Below are 24,359 nucleotides of genomic sequence, written 5' to 3' on the forward strand. Positions count from 1 at the left end.
ACACTAATTTATATTTTTGCAGAATATGATCATTTCAAAGCAGTAGAAATGTTACATTAAAATTTAATATTTAACATAAATCTGAATGATTATTGGTGGCCTGTATTAAGAGGTTAAAATGTAAATATTGTGTTGACTTTGGACCATGAGAGACATTATGATCTTCCAGCATGCTGGAATAGCTGTAATTCAGCAACTTCTGTTAATCGATAGAACGAAAAGTTATTCAAAGTTGCAAATTCCACTTTTTTTAGTCATTCGATGACTAGTTTCAGGCAAGGACCCAGTTTCAAATCTTTGTAACATAATCAGAAACTGTATTTCTGAAAATGTGAAAACCATGTAAACAATATGCAAACTAACAGATACAGTTATCTGTATGCACTGTAACTGTTAGTTTGCACATTGTTACATGGTTTTTGCAAATACCTTTTTTTGACTATGGTATGATGATTTGAAAATGGGTCCTGATGCTGTAACTGTTCATTTGCACATTATTTACATGGTTTTTGCATTTATGGAAATACCAGTTTTGACTATATTATCATGATCTGAAAATCCTGGCCTGAACCTAGTCATTTAGAGACTAAAAAAGTGAAATTTGCAACTTTGACTGGTTTTTCATTGTACCAAGTGTGACACGTTACTTACAGAAACCAGAATGAAGAAGTTGCTACATGGATGTACTTTCGTAAAGTCTACATATATTGCAGAAACAATCCATGTGGGTCCAAGACATCTATCTGCCATTGATTCCTCCTCTCTCACAAAAGAGTCCTGTTGTATTGTATGTATAGGTAGTAGCTTTAAATCTCTGAAGGTACAAATAAATTTTGTATTCAGAATGAATTTTCACTCTGCAGCAGAGTGTTCGCATATGAAACTTCCTGTCAGATTAAAACTGTGTTCCGGACTGAGACTCAAACTTGGGATCCTTGCCTTTCGCAAGCACTCGCTCTACCAACTGAGCTATCCAAGCATGACTCACAACCCGTCCCCACAGCTTTACTTCCACCAGTACCTCGTCTCCTACCTTCCAAACTTCACAGAAGCTCTCCTGCAAACCTTGCAGAACTAGCATTCCTGAAAGAAAGGATATTGCGGAGACATGGCTTTCCCACAGCCTGGGGGATGATTCCAGAACGAAATTTTCACTCTGCAGTGGTGTGTGCGGTGATATGAAACTTCCTGATACATGAAAACTGTGTGCTGGACCGAGACTCGAACTCGGTCCGGCACACAGTTTTAATCTCCCAGGAAGTTTCAAATTTTGTATTTCCACTTCATTATAATCATTGGAATATTGGAATACTTTACGTTATTGCAAATGATGCTGTGTCAGTTTAATACTAATATTAGTGTCCCAACCCAGCTTCACATGGGTAGTGCTAAATTATCTAGTGCTGACAAAATACCTACAGTAGTTCCTAAGACAAGGCTTCACATACAGACAGACAAATGCAGCGGGGGACTTCAATTTTAATATGTGTAGATATTCACCACTGGCCATTAAAATTGCTACACAACGAAGATGACGTGCTACAGATGCGAAATTTAACCGACAGGAGGAAGATGCTGCGATATGCAAACGATTAGATTTCCAGAGCATTCACACAAGTTTGGCGCCGGTGGCGACACCTACAACGTGCTGACATCAGGAAAGTTTCCAACCGATTTCTCATACACAAACAGAAGTTGACCGGCGTTGCCTGGTGAAACGTTGTTGTGATGCCTCGTGTAAGGAGGAGAAATGCGTACCATCACGTTTCCGACTTTGGTAAAGGTCGGATTGTACCCTATCGCGATTGCGGTTTATCGTATCGCGACATTGCTGCTCGCGTTGGTCGAGATCCAATTACTGTTAGCAGAATATGGAATCGGTGGGTCCAGGAGGCTAATACAGTGCTGGATCCCAACGGCCACGTATCACAACCAGTCGAGACGACAGGCATCTCATCCGCATGGCTGTAACGGATAGTGCAGCCACGTCTCGATCCCTGAGTCAACAGATGGGGACGTTTGCAAGACAACCATCTGCACGAACCGTTCGACGACGTTTGCAGCAGCATGGACTATCAGCTCGGAGACCATGGCTGCGGTTACCCTTGACACTGCATCACAGACAGGAGCGCCTGCAATGGTGTACTCAACGACGAACCTGGTTGCACGAATGGCAAAACGTCATTTTTTTTTCGGATGAATCCAGGTTCTGCTTACAGCATCATGATGGTCGCATCCGTATTTGGCGACATCGCGGTGAACGCACATTGGAAGTGTGTATTCGTCATCACCATACTTGCGTATCACCTGGTGTGATGGTATGGGGTGCCATTGGTTACACGTCTCGATCACCTCTTGTTCGCATTGACGGCACTTTGAACAGTGGACATTACATTTCAGATGTGTTACGACCCGTGGCTCTACTCTTCATTCGATCCCTGCGAAACCCTACATTTCAGCAGGATAATGCACGACCGCATGTTGCAGGTCCTGTACGGGCCTTTCTGGATACAGAAAATGCTCGACTGCTGCCCTGGTCAGCACATTCTCCAGATATCTCACCAATTGAAAACGTGCGGGTGAATGGCGGCAGGGCAACTGGCTCGTCACAATACGCCAGTCACTACTCTTGATGAACTGTGGTATCGTGTTGAAGCTGCATGGGCAGCCATCTAAGTTCTGTTTGACTCAATGCCCAGGCGTATCAAGGCCGTTATTACGGCAAAAGGTGGTTGATCTGGGTACTGATTTCTCAGGATCTATGTACCCAAACTGCGTGAAAATGTAATCACATGTTAGTTCTAGTATAATATATTTGTCCAATGAATACCCGTTTATCATCTGCATTTCTTCTTGGTGTAGCAATTTTAATGGCCAGTAGTGTACACATCTCTCCCTCATGAATCAGTCTGCCTGTTGTGGAAATCGTACCAAAATCCCTAAATTAGTGCCTGATATTGGGCCTTCACATACAGACATAAAAATGTGGTGGGGTACTTCAATATGTATACAAGAAGACAGAGGAGGAGAAGAAGAAGAAGATGTAGAAAATGAGAGTAAAATGATCTTCTGAAGGCTAGAATGAGATTCCTATCAAGCGTGCAGATATTTAATAATTAACCAAGAGAGATACATGAGTTCCACCCTTCATGTTCCTACAATCTGCCTTTATGAAAAAGTCTTCCCCTTGGCCCACACCTGTAAACACACACTGTTGTCACGATGTCACTTCTGCAGAATCATTTTGTCCAAGTAGCATCATAAGCAAACAGCTACTACCCACCAGATGCCAACAGTGAATGTAGTTAGTGTGGCGACAGTGCATTCAGTTCACACAGCTGTCACTCACACAGCTCACTATTGTTCAACAGTGGAGTTCTTGTTGTTACTGCACTACCGTTATTGTAGGATTTCAGAATCAGCGAGTGTGTGCTGAAGTCGTTGACCGAAAGCTCCTGATTTTTTATGACTGAGGACTATTAATAATTTATTAGATGCAATTAAAATGTGTTCTTCATTATAGACAATAGTGAAACCAACGTACAGTAGCTACTGTAAACAATAGGATACAGATTTTGTTTTACTTTCAATTTTTTTAGAATGTTTGTTTATAGAATTTGTAATTTATTTACTACGATGATACATTTAATAGTTGCATGCAATATTCTTTATCAGCATAGTCCACTTAAGTAACATTTTTCAGTAACACACCATTTTTGTTATTCCTATTTACAAAATCTACTGGATCTGCACAGAAAAATTAGTTTCACGGGAGATTGTACGGAGGGGGACACAGCTTTGGCAGTTCTGCCAGGCAAACAGGATCACCTTAGTACAGGTCTAATTCCCTTCACTAGGTTTACAAACATTTTGCCACTTTATAAAGCATTTATTTAATTAGTTATAGACAAAGCTAACTATTCATATAATCAAACAAACAACTCAATAACTGTGCTATCGACGTAACAAAAGCAGAATGAGACCAGATCCACCTAGAGAGAGTTGCTGAAGCTCTTGGATGGAAGTAGAAGAAGATGTATGAGACAGTACGCGAAACGGCTTATATCCTTTCCTGATTATCATGGCAACTGGCATTACAGTGAGCTACTAGGGTGTTTTTGCAAACAATCTTGGTGGGCAGGTGCAATGGTGGAGGATCGATGTGCAAGTTTTCATTGCCTACAGAATATGTAGGATAATGGGAAGTATCGTCTGCCATGCCCTTCACAGTTGCTTGTAGAGAACGGATGTAGAATTCAGGCCAACATAGCAGCCTAACGAATCTCTCTCACCCGACTGCACACTTCCCCTTTACCACGCCATGCTATCTGGGCGGAAAGAGGGGGAAGGATGCGAAACTGCAAAAGCGCTGCATGCAGCTTTGTTTTATGTTTCTCAACAATGTAGATGACAAAAAAATTGGTATTATTTCATCATTTTTGGCGCTCTGAAGAAATAAAAAAAATATATCTGGCACAGACTGTCTGTACATGGACAGATACAGACAGAGCCACAGATTTTTGTCGCTCTGGTTGCCATGTAATCGTGATTTAGTTAGCTTCATTATTAAAAAAATCTTCTCATGTATATATCTGAATTGTAACCTTGATATTGATTTTGCAACTCCACTATGGAGATTTGGAAACTCCTGTCTTTTAAAAGAGAATTGCACTGCAGATCGACCAATTCAATCTGAAGATGCACAGGGGTGCTTTCAACTGAAATGGCAAACAGTCTCGAAAACAGCTTAAAATCATATGGAAGATTCGCAGTGTCCTCAAATGTTTTAAAAAACTATTTCTGTAATTCTTTAAATGCCACAATGGATTGTTCGAAATTCGCATTTTCTTTGACGTCGCTTAGATTTAGGAAATGGATGACGTTCCTTGTTAGAAATTGTCACTTCCACAAGGCAATTTTCTTTTTAAATCCATCGACTCATCGCTGTAAAATCATAAATAAGTTGCTTCTCACCCTGCAGTCTTTAGTCCTGTTTAAAATTCGAGATCCGCAATGTATTCCAGATCTAATTTTCGTTCTTGCTTTCCTTTTTCCTTCAGAAATCCAACAATTCTGGGGCTTAATTTGAAACTCTTTCCAGGCATGTCCTCTGATTTAATCAACATGCTTTGCAGTACTAATTATAAGGGTGTTTGGGGAGGAAAGTCAATATTTCACACAGTGATAGTATAAGTAATTCTGAAAAAATTGTTATATGAACATAGGTCCGCAAATGCTTCGTTACGGAGGTATATACGCAATACAACTGGACCGTAATGTGGTTTTCTTGTTGCAGAGAAGTACATTTATGTTACACATTTTTACATAATGTTTATCTACTTTGCATTTAGTACATAATGCATTACAACATGCATGTTACATGTATTCAGTTGAAAAAGACATACCACGACTTTTACAAACGGTTTAACACTTATCGTACATATGTTGTACAGTTCACAGTACAGGTTCGAATATCCCACCATGAACGTCAATGCACTTTTGCGCTCAAGCGATAACATGTTGTGTTGCTTGTTCAATTGCCTGTGGTTGGTTCCTAATCAATTCAGCAGCGTCCATGATGCGACAAAGCAGCTCATCTCATGTGTTTACCTTCGCTTTGTGCACTTCTGATTTCATCCAACCCCATAAACAGAACTCTGAAGTTGTAAGGAGGCCAGTTAATAGAACCGCCATGGCCAATCCAGCGATTAAGGTAGGTGCGGTTGAGATGGTCCCTCACACGTAAGGTAACATGTGGAGGGGCACTGTCATGTTGAAAGTACGTTCTAGTTTGCTTCGCTAAAGGAACGTCTTCCAATAGTCCCACAAATGAATTTTCCAAAGAATGCAGGTACCTCTCTCCGGTCCATCACAAGTTGATAATAAATGGACCCATCAAAAGGTTACCGATCGTGCCGCACCAAACATTTATGGCAAAATGAACTTGGAAATTGCTATCCACTGAAACGTGTGTATTTTTCCGTGACCATCGATGATTATTGCGTGTGTTGTTTATTCTATGTCTTTAAAACCGGGCTTCGTCACTGAACAGTACGTACGGAAGCAAGTGACTATTCTCAGTTACCCAGTGACGGAATTGAAGTCGTTGGGCGTTGTCGCAAACGTGGAGATTTTGGACATGCTGTATGTAAAATGGATACAGGTTCTCCGCATGTAATATTTCCCATACAGCTGTCTGTGGGACAGTCATATGCAGGGACGTTCTTCATATGCTCGTACCGGGACTTCACTCAACACTTGTGATAATTTCTTTCTGTTCTTGCAGAGTTTTTTGACGTGCACTCTCAGACGAAAAATGTCTGCTTGGAAGAGAGCCTGTTGCACGCAAAGTGATAAACACTTTGGTAAACTCCCCGCGATCAGGCACTCGTCGAGTCGGAAAGCGCCTGTGGCATTCTTCTCTTGCACTGGTAGCACTACCGTCGCAGAAGCCATAAACATACACCATATCTGCGTATTCCTCATTACTGTAGACGCGTGTCATTGTTAGCAGCACTTGTTCGAACACAGGTAACACCTTACACTACAAGCTAACCGAACCTTCGTCGGTACACTACACAATGCCGCTTACACGGCACAACTGCGCAAACAACGGGTGATTGTACTACGTACGTCACATGACCATAATACATGGTAGGTTGCATAGCTTAAACATGACATGTGTCATTGTTTGCAAGTCACATTACGGTGCAGTTGTATTGCATATACGTTAACGTTATGCACATCAATTTTGCAGAATTAAAGTTCCTTTCAATACCCATACCTCCCTAATGAAGCACTTGCGGACCAATGTTCATGTAACAATTTTTTGTTCAGAATTACTTATACTATCACTGTTTAAAATATTGATCTTTCCTACCCAAACACCCGGTATAGTGTCTTCATACTCTTTGTTGAATTCTATCAAAAGCTGTTGCAATTGACAATGTAATAATGTGTGCGACTTCAGAAAATTTACTATTCCGACCAACAATTTCATCACATCTTCCATGCCTGCATATTTAACATAAAGTGCTTCTTGATGTACAGAGTAATGAATTCTACAGGGTGGTCCACTGATCGTGACCGGGCCAAATATCTCACGAAATAAGTGTCAAACGAAAAAACTACATAGAACGAAACTTGTCTAGCTTGAAGGGGGAAACTAGATGGCACTATGGTTGGCCCGCTAGATGGCGCTGCCATAGGTCAAACGGATATCAACAGCGTTTTTTTGTTTTTTTTTTTAATAGGAACCCCCATTTTTTATTACATATTCGTGTAGTACGTAAAGAAATATTGATGTTTTAGTTGGAACACTTTTTCGCTTTGCGATAGATGGCGCTATAATAGTCACAAACATATGGCGCACAATTTTAGACGAACAGTTGGTAACAGGTAGGTTTTTAAATTAAAATACAGAACGTAGGTACGTTTGAACATTTTATTCGGTTGTTCCAATGTGATACATGTACCTTTGTGAACTTATCATTTCTGAGAACGCATGCTGTTACAGCGCGATTATCTGTAAGTACCACATTAATGCAATAAATGCTCAAAATGATGTCCGTCAACCTCAATGCATTTGGCAATGCACGTAACGACATTCTTCTCGACAGCGAGTAGTTCGTCTTCCGTAACGTTCGCACATGCATTGACAATGCGCTGACGCATGTTGTCAGGCGCTGTCGGTGGATCACGATAGCAAATATCCTTCAACTTTCCCGGCAGAAAGAAATACGGGGACGTCAGATCCGGTGAACGTGCAGGCCATGGTATGGTGCTTCGACGACCAATCCACCTGTCATGAAATATGCTATTCAATACCGCTTCAACCGCACGCGAGCTATGTCCCGGACATCCATCATGTTGGAAGTACATCGCCATTCTCTCATGCAGTGAAACATCTTGTGGTAACATGCGTAGAACATTACGTAGGAAATCAGCATGCATTGCACCATTTAGACTGCCATCGATAAAATGGGAGTCATTTATCCTTCCTCTCATAATGCCACACCATACATTAACCCGCCAAGGTCGCTGAAGGTCCACTTGTCGCAGCCATCGTGGATTTTCCGTTGGCCAATAGTGCATATAATGCCGCTTTACGTTACCGCTGTTGGTGAATGACGCTTCGTCGCTAAATAGAACGCGTACAAAAAATCTGCCATCGTCCCGTAATTTCTCTTGTGCCCAGTGGCAGAACTGTACGCGACGTTCAAAGTCGTCGCGATGCAATTACTGGTGCACAGAAATATGGTACGGGCGCAATCAATGTTGATGTAGCATTCTCAACACCGACATTTTTGAGATTCCCGATTCTCGCGCAATTTGTCTGCTACTGATGTGCGGATTAGCCGCGACAGCAGCTGAAACACCTACATGGGCATCATCATTTGTTGCAGGTCGTGGTTGACTTTTCACATGTGTTGAACACTTCCTGTTTCCTTAAATAACGTAACTATCTGGCGAACGGTCCGGACATTTGGATGATGTCGTCCAGGATACCGAGCAGCATACATAGCACACGTCGATTGGGCATTTTGATCACAATAGCCATACATCAACACGATATCGACCTTTTCCGCAACTGGTAAACGGTCCATTTTAACACGGGTAATGTATCACGAAGCAAATACCGTCGGCACTGGCGGAATGTTACGTAATTCCACGTACTTACACGTTTGTGACTATTACAGCGCCATCTATCACAAAGCGAAAACAGTGGTCCAACTAAAACATTCATATTTCTTTACGTACTACACGACTATGTAATAAAAAATGGGGGTTCCTATTTTTTAAAAAACACAGTTCCGTTTGACCTATGGCAGCGCCATCTAGCGGGCCAACCATAGCGCCATCTGGTTTCCCCCTTCAAACTAGGCAAGTTTCGTTCTTTGTAGTTTTTTAGTTTGACGCTTATTTCGTGAGATATTTGGCCCGGTCACTATCAATGGACCACCCTGTATACAAATCATCTATCGATCAGTATAATTTTTAGCTCTTCCATCGTCAACTAAATCTGTAAACTGTTTCTGCATGGTGTTGTAATGCCACTTCATAGCAAATTTATGGTACCCATCGATTCTGCGAGTACGTGATAGATATTGAGATTTCTCATCCTTCTCTTCTGTGATTTCCATTCATTTTTAAAGAATTGTGATGACAGATCAGAATATTTGAACCTTTTGCACAAACAGGCAGTGGACTATGAACAAATAGCGAAGGATAAACAGCGCTTACCCACAATGACTCTACCAAACTGAAGAAAGTCGTGTTGACCAAAATAAGCCATGCCAAGTGCTTGAAGAAAGAGTCATGTCGCGCTGCTAAATGAACGCCGAGACGTACCGAGTACTGCCAAAACAGGCTGAGTCTCTGACTCACGTGGGCAGCACATTGAACACGTTTGAAGTTCTGCACGTTGTGGTCATCCCTGATTTAAATAATATGCTTCGTTTCTCCCTACCGCTCTTGTGTTACCTACAGCTTCTGAGTAGCCGGTGTCCAGTGGGGCTAGCTGTGGAGTGTGTGTGAGGGCGTACTTGCCTGCGCATGTGTGCCCGCAGGTGTGACGACTTGGCGTAGGCCTTGCAGCAGCCGGGGTATTGACAGGGGAAGGCCCGCCCTGGGGGCGAGCTGCACGCCGCGATGCTGCGGCTGTAGTCGTGGTCCCGCGACGCCAGCACCGTCGCTTCCTGGCCGTGAGCAAGAGAGAGCGCCTTCAAACACATTACTTCATAATTATACCATTACTTAGTTCTTATTACAAAATGACATGTGAATAATCTTGCCTTAGAGAATCGTTATCCATAAGCCACGAATGGAATATACTGGCAAAAACTATGTACAAAATAACACAATGACTGGTTGAAGATGTCTTTGGGGAAAGTCAGTTTGGGTTCTGGAGGAATAAAGGAGTCCATGAGGCAGTACTGAACCTACGACTTATCTTAGAGCATGGACGAAAGAAAGGTTAATCCACATTAACAGCACTGGCAGATTTTAGCGACACTTGTTCACAATATTGAATGGATGCCACTGATTGAAATTTTAGAGGTAGCAATGATAAAGTACAGAGAGTGCAAAGTTATCAAAACCTGTGGAGACCGTACTGCATTTATAAGAGTCGAAGACATGAAACGGAATGAGTACTGTAGTTGGGAAGGGAGTGGACAGGGTACCAACCTACCCCTGATACTATTAAATCTTTACAATTATCAAACAGCGAAAGAAACCAACTAGAAATTTGGACAAAGGATTCTAGGAAAAGAAAGAGATGACAAACACCTGTAGTCATGTACCGAAAGAAATTGACGGAGATCCGAAACGTGAAATAATTTGGGTGAAGGTCACGGTTTTAGCAGGCTCAGACATGGTAACTGGATGTCTCTATAGGCCCCCTGGCTCAGCAGCTGTTGTGGCTGAGCACCTGAAGGATAATTTGGAAAATATTTCGAGTAGATTTCCCCACCGTGTTATAGTTCTGGGTGGAGATTTTAATTTCCCGGATACAGACTGGGAGACTCAAACGTTCACAACGGGTGGCAGGGACAAAGAATCCAGTGAATTTTTTTAAGTGCTTTATCTGAAAACTACCTTGAGCAGTTAAACAGAGAACCGACTCGTGGCGATAACATATTAGACCTTCTGGTGACAAACAGACCCGAACTATTTGAAACAGTTAACGCAGAACAGGGAATCAGCGATCATAAAGCGGTTACTGCATCGATGATTTCAGCCGTAAATAGAAATATTAAAAAAGGTAGGAAGATTTTTCTGTTTAGCAAAAGTGACAAAAAGCAGATTCCAGAGTACCTGACGGCTCGACACAAAAGTTTTGTCTCAAGTACAGATAGTGTTGAGGATCGGTGGACAAAGTTCAAAACCATCGTACAATATGTGTTAGATGAGTATGTGCCAAGCAAGGTCGTAAGAGATGGAAAAGAGCCACCGTGGTACAACAACCGAGTTAGAAAACTGCTGCGGAAGCAAAGGGAACTTCACAGCAAACATAAACATAGCCAACGCCTTGCAGACAAACAAAAATTACGCGAAGCGAAATGTAATGTGAGGAGGGCCATGCGAGAGGCGTTCAATGAATTCGAAAGTAAAGTCCTATGTACTGATTTGGCAGAAAATCCTAAGAAATTTTGGTCTTATGTCAAAACGGTAGGTGTATCAAAACAAAATGTCCAGACACTCTGTGACCAAAACGGTACTGAAACAGAGGATGACAGACTAAAGGCCGAAATACTAAATGTCTTTTTCCAAAGCTGTTTCACAGAGGAAGACTGCACTGTAGTTCCTTCTCTAGATTGTCGCACAGATAACAAAATGGTAGATATCGAAATAGACGACAGAGGGATAGAGAAACAATTAAAATCGCTCAAAAGAGGAAAGGCCGCTGGACCTGATGGGATACCAGTTCGATTTTACACAGAGTACGCGAAGGAGCTTGCCCCCCCTCCCCCCCCCCCCCCCACCCTTCTTGCAGCGGTGTACCGTAGGTCTCTAGAAGAGCGTAGCGTTCCAAAGGATTGGAAAAGGGCACAGGTCATCCCCGTTTTCAAAAAGGGACGTCGAACAGATGTGCAGAACTATACACCTATATCTCTATCGTCGATCAGTTGTAGAATTTTGGAACACGTATTATGTTCGAGTATAATGACTTTTCTGGAGACTAGAAATCCACTCTGTAGGAATCAGCATGGGTTTTGAAAAAGACGGTCGTGTGAAACCCAGCTGGCGCTATTCGTCCACGAGACTCAGAGGGCCATAGACACGGGTTCACAGGTAGATGCCGTGTTTCTTGACTTCCGCAAGGCGTTCGATACAGTTCCCCACAGTCGTTTAATGAACAAAGTAAGAGCATGTGGACTATCAGACCAATTGTGATTGGATTGAAGAGTTCCTAGATAACAGAACGCAGCATGTGATTCTCAATGGAGAGAAGTCTTCCGAAGTTCAAAATGGTTCAAATGGCTCTGAGCACTATGGGACTTAACAGCTATGGTCATCAGTCCCCTAGAACTTAGAACTACTTAAACCTAACTAACCTAAGGACAGCACACAACACCCAGTCATCACGAGGCAGAGAAAATCCCTGACCCCGCCGGGAATCGAACCCGGAAAACCGGGCGTGGGAAGCGAGAACGCTACCGCACAACCACAGTGTCGTAGGACCGTTGCTATTCACAATATACATAAATGACCTTGTGGATGACATCGGAAGTTCACTGACGCTTTTTACGGATGATGCTATGGTATATCGAGAGGTTGTAACAATGGAAAATTGTACTGAAATGCAGGAGGATCTGCAGCGAATTGACGCATGGTGCAGGAAATGGCAATTGAATCTCAATGTAGACAAGTGTAATGTGCTGCGAATACATAGAAAGAAAGATCCCTTACCATTTAGCTACAATATAGCAGGTCAGCAACTGGAAGCAGTTAATTACATAAATTATCTGGGAGTACACATTAGGAGTGATTTAAAATAGAATTATCATACAAAGTTGATAGTCGGTAAAGCAGATGCCAGACTGAGATTTATTGGAAGAATTCTAAGGAAATGCAATCCGAAAACAAAGGAAGTAGGTTACAGTACGCTTGTTCGCCCACTGCTTGAATACTGCTCAGCGGTGTGGGATCCGTACCACACAGGGTTGGTAGAAGAGATAGAGAAGATCCAACGGAGAGCATCGTGCTTCGTTACAGGATCATTTAGTAATCGCGAAAGCGTTACGGAGATGATAGATAAACTCCAGTGGAAGACTCTGCAGGAGAGACGATCAGTAGCTCGGTACGGGCTTTTGTTGAAGTTTCGAGAACATATCTTCACCGAGGAGTCAAGCAGTATATTGCTCCCTCCTACGTATATCTCGCGAAGAGACCATGAGGATAAAATCAGAGAGATTAGAGCCCACATAGAGGCATACCGACAATCCTTCTTTCCACAAACAATACGAGACTGGAATAGAAGGGAGAACCGATAGAGGTACTTAAGGTACCCTCCGCCACACACCGTCAGGTGGCTTGCGGAGTAGGGATGTAGATGTAAATGTAGGAGAGTAGTTGAACATAATGGATTGTACTTGAGTAATGATAATTGAAACCAACAGCTGTATAGTAATATCGTTTACTCACAACATGCTACCAGTTTCTATGTCAAAACGTATCTTCAGGCCCTAAGTACAACCTGCCATCAACGTACAAACCACACTGACAAAGACCAAAGGAGTCTTCAAATGGAAACAGTACAACTTACTAAGCATGTTAGGGTAGCATGTGCACTCAAGGTAACATGCCTAAATCAAGCGGATCCCTTATCTTTGAAGCAGTAACAAACCCACCAATGGTCAGAAGATAAGGAATCCAGTTGATTTTGGCCCTGCTGACTCGACTGGACATGCTGGCATAACACGCTTAATAAATTGTACTGAATCCTGTAGCTTCATAGCAGTAACAAGCCCACCACAACTCATCGTCGTCTGGTAGCCTTGTTACTTACTGCCTCATAGTGGTTTATTACGCCCACTAATGTCTGCTACCCAGAAGTTATGGCTTGTAGGTACATAGAGGATATGTGAAACAACTGCGCGCCACCTTTTGAGAGACAAATTGGACCCAGACAGCATGTAACCATATCTTAACAGTCAATTTGGTCTCTATATGTGTACTAGGAACAACAGATTATGGGGGTTGTGGCAGTGAATATTGATAAATGATCTCATACTCGAAAATAATAGATTTCAGCTATCAGTCGTCCTTTGGAATTTTTATTGGCAGATCTAGACTTCAGCTAGAAACTAGCCATTCTCAATGCACTATCCTTTTTTGGTCAATGCATGTAAAGCCTGTTGGTCTGGCTTTGTACACAGTTCATTGAATACTCATACATATTATTTTCGAATCAAAATAACGGTCGCTGCGTGCAACAGCCTCTGAATAGAGGGTAACCTGATGATCTCATACTGCCAAATTATTTGTTATGTTTGACTGTATTTTGTAATTACTGAAATAACATCACATATCCTTTCAGCCTGCAAGTTTCATTTTGTTTCCTTCTCCCCTTCACCTTTTTTGTCAGGCAGTGTGTTTTCTGATAGACACCTAGTCAGTGCTCGGTTTCTAACACTTAGTTACATGTTCCATAAATCACCTGAATGATTCTTTTATCAAAATGATGAGGAATGAGTTAGCTTGCGGGATATGTGTCCATGATTAGTCAATGAACACATTACTATCTTTACTCCCACTTTTGCAACTACACTTAATTTTAATTTTTTTAAATATTTATAGTGGCTACCACTTTTTAAGTAGGAATTTGTGAGTGGAGTAGAACGAGTTGCGGAGGAGAAATCAATTTAAATTAGATTTAAAACTTGCTTCGCTTACCTGGCTGACATTTTATGTTATTGAGTAAATGGTCAAAAATTTCTGTTACTACGTATTGAACTCCTTTGTGAGCCACTGACAGCTTTAACACTGAATAATAAAGGTCATATTTCCCTCTGCTGTTGCAGGTATGAACATCACTGTTCTTCTCAAATTATGATGGATTACTGCAGTTAAAATGCCTACTTCCTTGAAGACTACCTACATGACATCCGTGGGTGAACACCACATATTACTCATACTGCTCGCTTTTGTTCAATCACTACTTTCTTTCTAAGTGTTGAGTTACCCCAGGAAATTACTCCATAAGACATTATGTAGTGGAAATATGCAAAGTATGACAAGACACTAATACCTTTGTTTCCAAGATTAGCAATTATACGAAGAGCAAACACAGCTGAGCGTAATTGTTTGAGAAGCTCAGAAATAAGCTTCTTCCAGTTAAGGTATTCACTGATATGTACACCCAAAAATTTGGAGCATTCTACTCTGTTTTCTGACTCCTGCTCATGGGCTACAGCAATTACTGGTATGACTCTATTTATTGTACGGAACTGAATGTAGTGTTTCTTTTTTTTTTGTCAAAATTTAGGGAGAATCCATTTTCAGAGAACTACTTAAGAATTCTTTAGAAAATATCGTTTACCAACTCTTCTGTTGCTTTCCCTTCCATAGGATTTGTTATAACACTAGTATCGTCTGCAGAACTACCAATTTTGCTTGAATTTTAAGTCGAAGGTCATTCACATTTATAAGGAATAGGAGTAGACCCAAAGTTGAACCCTGTAGGATTCCCTTTGTGATATTTTTCCCCCACTTACTAAAATTTTCTACTCTTCCTAAACTGTATGAATAATTCAGCACAACCTATTGCATCCTGTTTGTTAAGTATGATTCAAACCAGCTGTGCATAAAGCCATCAACTTCACAAAACTTGAGTTTTTCTAAGATACTAACATGATCTTGGAAAGACAACAAAAAATACCAATTGGCGATATATTATTGTTTAAGGCCTGTATTGTTTGATGAGTGAATCTATAAATAGCATTCTCAGTCGAGCAGCCATTCTGGAATCCAGACTGTGATACACTAAGTAAATAGTTTCCGCTTAAGCGTGCAACTTCTCTTTTGTACACTACTTTTTCGAATATTTTGGATGAAGATGTCAGAAAGGAAATTAGATGATAATTGTGAATGTGAAAGCTGTACACATGTGCTTACAGTTTCATCACTTCGTCGTCTTTGGCAGATATGAACTGAAAGATAAATGGTGGTGTACGTAACGGTACCTCAGTCAACTTAACGTGGCTCTGCAGACCACGACACGTGCTCCGATGCAAAAGGCATTGTTGTTGTTGTGGTCTTCAGTCCTGAGACTGGTTTGATGCAGCTCTCCATGCATACAGTAAAGCTGCATGCCCTCGGGAAAAATTACGGCTGTAGTTTCCCCTTGCTTTCAGCCGTTCGCAGTACCAGCACAGCAAGGCCGTTTTGATTATTGTTACAAGGCCAGATCAGTCAATCATCCAGACTGTTGCCCTTGCAACTACTGAAAAGGCTGCTGCCCCTCTTCAGGAACCACACGTTTGTCTGGCCTCTCAACAGATACCCCTCCGTTGTGGTTGCACCTACGGTACGGCTATCTGTATCGCTGAGGCACGCAAGCCTCCCCACCAACGGCAAGGTCCATGGTTCATGGGGGGGGGCATAGCCTTTTCAATTTCTGTATGCAACTGCCTCTGTTTCTTTATCGTTGTGCGCTATACCGAAGTCACGGTTTTAGTAGATTGTGGACATGCCTGATGCTCACTGTTATGCTGAAACACTAGTGGCTCCTGCGCATAACATAGGCGTCCGCAAGAGGGAGCAAGTGGGAGCACTTACTGGACAGACTTTTTATCGTAATAGAGTCCTCTCGAATTTGTAGTATTAATTGTCTGCGTCTTCACTAAACTGCTTATTTACCGTTGCAGACTGTGACAAGAAACATTGTAGCTTTGACAGTTACTGTATTTCTTGTGTTTTGTGGTTCTCTTTGCCCTTTGGTCAGTTGGCTCAAGGTCATTCGTTTGCATTCCGCACCCCACTTCCTCCACATTGGTTTTTCCCCTCTCTCCCAGTGCAATATCCATTCCTTTTGCAGTTCTGTAACAAAAGTGTGGGAGTGACTCCATTCATTTACAATTAAATTGTGTATAGTGTCGATTTTTAGGCAGTGTTAATTATCGTCAAGAGTGAATAATGTAGTGTTTCGGGAATGTTTATCAATCTCCTTTGAAGCCTGGAAGAAGAATGTGTGATAGTCATGTACAGTGCAAGTTAACATTCCATGCTTAACGAGAAAATTCCCTACACAAATTCAAAGAAATCTTACATATTATAATGGCTGCAAATCATACCTCATGACCCCACACAACAGCAGAATTGCCTTGCATTATTAGGCAACACAGCAGTTATAGGCGATATGAGCTTGATGATCAGGCTGCAGAAATGGGATATGAAGTAATCCTCCGCATCACTGCCAGTATAATCCCACTGACTTGACATATTCTCAATGCGTTGCTCGTGCGGGGCGACTGCAGGAAAAATACTTCATGAGGATGTACTTCGAGATTCAATCAGAAGATTGTAATAAAGCTGCTTGAGACAGTGCTGAGGCAGATAGTGAAGATAATATCTGCTCGCTATAATTTCTGTCTGGTTGGTTAACTTTAAACTAATCCTTCTCTTTGCCTCTATTTATATAATTATTTTTGTATAATAATCTATAGGGTCATGTATGAACAACTGTAACATGTGAAACAGAGTTCATTAAATTGTACTAAATTAATTCTAAAAACTGACAATGCTCATTGTTGTTGTCACTTTGTTCAAGAGGCAATAACTGTTGACTGTGCAGTGTGCTTGCGAGGAAGTAGTGGGAGCGTGTAGTATAGGAATAAAGCGACATGACCTCAGGCCGCATGGCCAGCAGAGTGAAAAAAGTATAGTAGTTACGCTGACCACAAGAAAATATGCTGATTCCTTGGTAGGCTGCAGTTTCGGCGCCGATGGTAAGTTCCAGTGGATACTAATCGTGCCAAAACAATGTCTTCAGTCTTTCTTTGTCGCTTGCTCGTTCAGCATTTACAGAGATGCAGCTATTCCGACTCATAGACACACGAATTCCGTGGCAATTCCCAACACATTTAACCGTTACCAATTCCCATAAATCCGTCCCTTTATCTAAGAACAAATGATAGATGCTGATTCTGCATTGAGTTTTACACAACAGAGACACTGTACTACACTCAGAAGAACACAGCCACGCTGTGTGGTAGGTGTGTAAATCTCTCTTTACTCGCAAGAACATCAGTAGAAAAAAGAATACACAATTTTTTGCTCTGTAGCAGAGGGAAAAAGTGTGAAATTTCAATGTTGAAAAAATGTGCTCTGCAGAACTGGGACTTTCTCTAAGTCGATGGGTGCAACAGAGTGCCACATGCTGCCACAGAGCTAAGAATTATGTATTCCAGTTGGCATGTTGTACAATAATACAACAAACTGGAGAGAGAAGATTACCTTGGTTCAGCCCTAAACTGCATAAAGTTGATTCTACAGGATAATTCGAGGGTGGGTTTAGGAAGCTACAAACATTCATCTAGTCCTGGGCTACACTTTACCAAACCACCTCAACAAAATGTAGCTTCTAAACCTCATTTCGCTGAACTTCAGTTATGATAGTCAACAATAAAACATAGAAACCATGAAAGAAATGCAATAAATTTGTTAATGGGAACAGAGGCAAAGTTTTATAAACAAAATGCCACAATTGGCATCAAAGGTGAATAAGCATTTTCTAAATTTTGTTCCCTGTTTCTCCACTTCGAGGGGTATTAATGCGTCATGTTTCTTGATATACAGCACTCTGGTCGCGTATTGGGCCTAAGCTCTGTATAGAGAGGTTTAGTTGAGCCAGCATGTATGTAGGGGCAGTTGCCTCGTGACTGACCGACACTGCGGGAAATATCTAATGTTGCGAGGACTATACACGGTGAATGTGCTGATGCTGTCTGTCTTCGCAGTATATGTTCGAGTGTCTGGTGGTCGATAGCTATATGCAGGATGCAGAAGTGATGATTTTGTATGGTGCAGGATACGAACTGTGTACTACATCAATATGACATGTGGCGATATAGCCCAGTTGGAGATTGGTTTCACGCTGAAAAATTCAAGCTTTCCATGATGATAGTAGAGCAGTGTAATTGAAGAAGTGTCTTTCTGTATTTCATGATCTGTAGCCCACTTTTGCAGGGTTTAACAGTCATTGCAATATGGCGATCTGTACAAAATAGTTTTTCCACCGAAAGTCTCGTCTACAGAAAAAAATGGCAGACAAAGCTCACACACTGGCAGCAGCAGCAGTCTGGCAGGTAAATTCACTAAGAGCCATCCTTTGTACACGGCATAGGAGCCTCTACAGACTGGTTCGAACAAGACAGGGACAAGGTATCTACGGAAGATTCTGCGAGTAACGTGATGTCTTGTTTCTTCGAATGTTCAGAAACAAGTTCAAGCAGACCACCCTCCTCTGGTAAGATGGTGTCCCTCATCTGCCATTGTGGCTTTAGAGCAGCTCCAGACCAGCAGCTGTAGGACACCAAAAATTCACCGAAAATTCAAGCCATTTTTCTCGTCTGTAGGACAGTGCTTCGAATTCTGTTTGCATAATTGTTGTGATTTTCAAATCTGTGCTTAGGCACCAGTGTGTGCTTCAAGAAGTGACTCCAACAGCAGCAAATATAAGCAAAGCCTACTCACCATTTCAGAAAAGTGATGAACTCCACAGCAACTGTAGGACTTAGAAATTTTTGTCTCTCTGAAAGCGCCTTCAAACAAGCAGCTAAAACTCGAAAAGTGGTGAACGTCCTATTTTTAGAGTTACATAGATATTTATTTCGACTTCCAAATACCGTCGTTTTGGTGTGTAAAATCAGGCAGTGCAGCTGATATCGGTTTCGGAATATGTTTCCCACAAAAGCGTGTGAAGTGTTTCAAGGAGGTTTTACAAGTATACAGCGATCTGTTTTTAGAGTCCATGTTCGAGTGTGGTGGTATACATCACAAAATTGAATCGAAATACAGTGCATCGATCTTTTTGAAAGAGACATGTTCAATTGGATTTAGTAGCTCCTGAAGCAGCTCGTGTTCAATGACAATGGCTATCTGAACGCCGGGGATGGGACAGGAGGGAGGCCGTGGGTATTTCCAATGTGAGGAAGTGTCCAGTGGCTACCGTGTGACCGTGACGTAAGCTGGCTCACTTCCTGGCCGTCGCGTGACCCAGCGCAGAGACTTGAGGCTGTGAGCCCGGTCTGGGCCCATTGAAAGAGGCTGAGAGAGGGTGAACATCTTGCCTCGTGCACATCGGCTGGACTTTTACCAAATGATCTACATTTACAGCACACACATTTATCAGAATGAGTTGCATATACATCTCCACCATATATGATTTGCTATCGACACAGTCATCAGATGCTAATATATTCCCCCTTCTCCACGAGAGACATCTCGCCCATTGAACACAGTAAACAATTACGTCTTTCCTCCAATCCAGCAAATAGACACAGACTGTCCTTTTCCCGCCATTTTTCCCAGGACCGCCATCTTGGATAATGTCATGGGTGGGGAGAGGGGGAGGGAAGACAGCGCCCTCTGGTGGTGGTGCTGTGAACTAGGCCAGTTGGACTCCAGACCTCATAGTGAGCACATTGGACTGAGCTCACTGCCTGCGATAACTCAAATTGTTTAAATAAACAGTGCGAGTCCTCTTCCCACCAAACAGATGGGGAAGGGGAGCAATGCATACAAAGTAAAGACTTACGTCCATTCTATTCGGCAGCTCAGCACAGAATCAGTCCTTTTCCCACCAATTTCCAGATGGGTGAGTGTAGGGAGGAAGGGAGGAGGTTAGGATATTGGAGGTAGCCCAACTGATCTATTTTCCTGCAAAAATTTGAACTTCCCGTCATGACGTCACCGCGACGTTGCCACGTCTATGGCCGCCATCTTGGATCCACCATCCTGAATAAATGTGGCTGCAATGAAACATAGGGCAAAACGAACTTTGAACTACTAGCAATTAGCAGTTTTATTTTGCGCTCTGTGACGACTGTTCCAGGTAAGTACTGGATGTGGTGTGATCGTTACAAAATAAACAATTCTGTCGCTCATTACACCTTCAAACCACAGTTAACGCGATAGGATGTGAGTTCCTCCACAAACTGCAACAAGTGCCCGCACGCATTGGTGTTCATCGTCCAGAAGACTTTCTCTAAGCGCATGATGCGTACAGGGTTTTATAATTAAAACATAGTTACTTTCTGGGATACATTTCGCCAATAATGAAACTTGTACTTGCTCGTAGCGCAGTGGCTGTGGTCATCGTTCTGTTTGTTCACGATAAGTTGCGGTGGCTGTCGGAAAGGCTGTGCCGCCGCACTACGGCTCTCGAGGGGAGAGGAGCGGTAAGGGGGAGGCAGTGTCAGCCGCTTTCAGCAGTGCTGGCACCACTGCCCGCATTTTGTTCTTACCACGAAATCGGAGAAGGCACACGCGGAAAGTTTGCCCACTGAAATGACACGTCCGTCGAATCCGAAATCACCTAATTTGTTAACATATTCATGCTAGAGAGTTTTGCCTACAACTTATGTATTATTTATGTATCGAAAACAATGAAAAATGAAAGTAAAAAACTGATTCTTGGATTCTGTTTGAACCTTGTATTTATTAAACGCAGCACAGATGTAATGTTTACAAAGTGTAATTAATTGTGCCCGAAAGAACTGTCAAAATGATGTTCTGAAAAGATCACTGTCATTTGTGTTTGATTTAAGATCATCAACATCACTTGAGGGAGTGGTATTGATGATAACTTCATCAATCGTCATTTCCATTACTCCGTCTCCAATGCTGTTGCTCCAACTGCTGCATATTCCTGCGGTAAGGTCCTGTGCAGTAACCGAAAGCAAAGCAACAGTAACAAAATTCTGCAATCTTTCCTTCGATATGTCACCAGTGACACTGTTCTCCCTGAAAATGTGTTTTATTTTGGCCTGTGCCAATTGTATCAAATTTAGATCGCGATTGTAAAGAGGTAACGCACAGCTTTGTGGCCCCTGCTGTCAGCGATTTCATCCACGACATACACTTCCACGGCTGGTTTGTTTTCCTTTATAGGTAACAGTTCAGCTTTCCTCACTGAGTTGTTGCAGTTTATTTGTCCGCCTTGCAGCCACTCTAACATAGCAATCCTGAAATCATATTTATCAGGTATTCTGCCGAATTTCCTGCTGTGGTGTGGCGCATTAGCCATACAATCACAGAATTGGGTGGAATATTACGAACCATAATATCTGCAACACTCACCCCTCCCTCCACCCCAACCCGTTGATGTCCGCTAGTTTCGTCAATTTCAACAAGTTCGCAAGTTAGTGGAAACAGTGGCTTGCAACAGACTTCGTGACAAATTAAAACTGTCTGTTCATGCTGTTCATGTGCACAATCTTTGTAAACATATAGCGTCGTAAGAGTGGAACTGTCAAACTAGTGTCACATCGTAATTAACATTTTATTTTCGACATATTGACATCATTTACTATCTTATTAAAACAATGACAGTTATAAAACTTTCCACTTACGACCTAATACGGACGTCACATCAATCTAGACGTACTTGAAAATGGCTACAAAGCGGAAACAGTCTGTCGTAAATAAAGATTAGCTATTATAAGCAGCTGTTTACTGTATCTACTCTAATAATCATGTCGTTATCAGACATATATTACGTTGCTGGTACTAAAGAAGAAATAATAATAATAATAATAACACGCATTACTTGTCTGACTAAAGAAAGAATTGTTTCTGTGGAATTTTGTTGTTTTGTGCATAATTAAAAACAGCTTAACGCAAGAACGAAACAATGTGTAACCTTTTCGTTTTTGTGTGAATGGAAATTTTTGTGCTTTTTTATTTTTTCAGACAAATGTACAAAATCCATAAGACCTGTATTAGTCCACAAATTAACTACCAAGCTAAAAATCTGACATTCTTCGTTACACCCACACAACAGTTACGCTTATTGCACCCTTCATCGTTAAACGTTCGCTTGTAGTCACGCTTATTTGATTTCAGCACTTTCTCAATCAACGGATCTGATCTCGGAGGTCTTAGTTCCTTTGCGGTTAACTTTTCTTCATAATTTACTTTTCTGTTAGCACTTAAAATAGATTCAACGGAGTTCATGTTGACACTACACACGAAAGTCGATTCCCGCACAGTAAACAACCAACTTCAAAAACAAACTGCCATTTGTGACAAAGATTAAATTCAAGTAATAACGTCTACCAACTTGGTCGCTTGACTAGAATGCAAATGAGGCTTCTGAAAACCACTAGGATCCAAATTTAATCGTGTCGTTCCTGCGTTTAAGTGAATATCAAAGAAACTGAGACAAGTTTTCGTGAATAATCATGCTCATACATACGAGAGTAGTTCCGAAAGTAGTGCCTCCTTTTTTTTATTCATGGAAACTATAGGAGATCCAAAAAAACACAAAGCACAGCTAAAGAGAGCAATATTTGAGCTACAGACTGTCATTTTTCCACATAGTCACCACCATTCGTTATGCACTTTTGCCAACGATGAACCAGAGCCTGCGTGCAGCGGTTGTAAGAATCGGAACCAGGTGAGGCTAACCACTTCCTTACAGCTTTGACAACAGCATCCGAGTCTTGAAAATGTTCGTCACGTAGTCCATATTTCAGAGGCCCAAAGAGATGGAAGTCTGAAGGCGCTAAATCGGGACTGTGCGGTGGATGTGGCAAGACGCTCCAGCCGAATTTTTCAATGAGTTGCCTGGTTGCAAAACTGGTGTGAGGTATGGCATTATCGCGTTGCAGCTGAAAGTTGGGCTTCTTCTCTGGCCTTATCCTGGAAATTCAGGCTTTCCCCTTAGTCAGTGTCGTCTTTTAGCGCACTGAATTAACAGTTTCTCCAGGTTCCCGGGCATCCAAGGGAACCACACCCTGGCTATCCCAGTAGACTGTGTACATCACTTTGCCTGCAGACGGCTGTATCTTGAATTTCTCTTTGACGGAGAATTCACACGTCCCCATTCCATGTACTGTCTTTTGGATTCTGGCTCGTAGTAGTGACACCACACCTCATCTCCGGTGGCAGTGCTGCTCAGAAAATTGTCACCTTCAGCTTCAATTGGTCCAGCAGATCGCGATAAATTTCCATTTGATGAGTTTTTTGTTCTTCCCAGGACCAATCTCGCACAGACTTTGCAATAACCAAGATTTTCCAACATTGTTTCCAAGCCATTACATCCTAAATTCAGTTTTGGACACAATTCTCCAGTCATTATCTGCCGATCAGCGTGGATGAATTAATCAAGACGCTCTTCATAGCGATGGATGACAGCTGTGCAGGGTCGACTGGGCCATGGCTTGTCATACACACCCTTTTCAATACCTTGAAAATGCTATACTCATCACGCCACTTTGATCACGTCTATGGTGTCGTCTTCATATGACTTTAGCAAGCGTCGATGGATTTCAATCGGCGCAATTTCTTCGGCAGTGTGGAATCTAATCACACATCGATGTTTATACACGCATCCATATCAGACTCCATTTTGGAACACTCCTCTGCTGGCGTCAACTACCGCAGAACAACGGAGCCCCTGCAAATGAAAGAGGAAGGGTCAACCATTAGCACTACGTCAACGGCATCTGGCGCGGACATCTCAAGTCACTACAAAAAAATAGGAGGCCTTAGTTTTAAAACGACCCTCTTACTTTGTGAGCCTACAGCGCAAATAAACCTGACTCAGCATGAGAGCAGCACATGTCAGAGGCATTAATAAATTCTATAACTTACAATTGACGGTGTTGTTTTAGACCGTACTGGTTCTC

The 24,359-nt window shown here is 42.0% G+C and overlaps 1 protein-coding gene across 1 annotated transcript in view; it reads right to left on the reverse strand.

Annotated features, from left to right (window-relative positions):
- The window catches only part of LOC124777652 (Krueppel-like factor 16), a 164,467-nt gene that overhangs the window by 51,199 nt on the left and 88,909 nt on the right, over positions 1–24,359 (reverse strand). Inside the window, exon 4 of the mRNA XM_047253132.1 lies at positions 9,550–9,698. Coding sequence (XP_047109088.1) covers positions 9,550–9,698 — 149 coding nt within the window. The remainder of the gene's footprint in view (positions 1–9,549; positions 9,699–24,359) is intronic.

The sequence above is a fragment of the Schistocerca piceifrons genome, chromosome 2 (genome assembly GCF_021461385.2).
Source record: "Schistocerca piceifrons isolate TAMUIC-IGC-003096 chromosome 2, iqSchPice1.1, whole genome shotgun sequence".
NCBI classification, from domain to species: Eukaryota; Metazoa; Arthropoda; class Insecta; order Orthoptera; family Acrididae; genus Schistocerca; species Schistocerca piceifrons.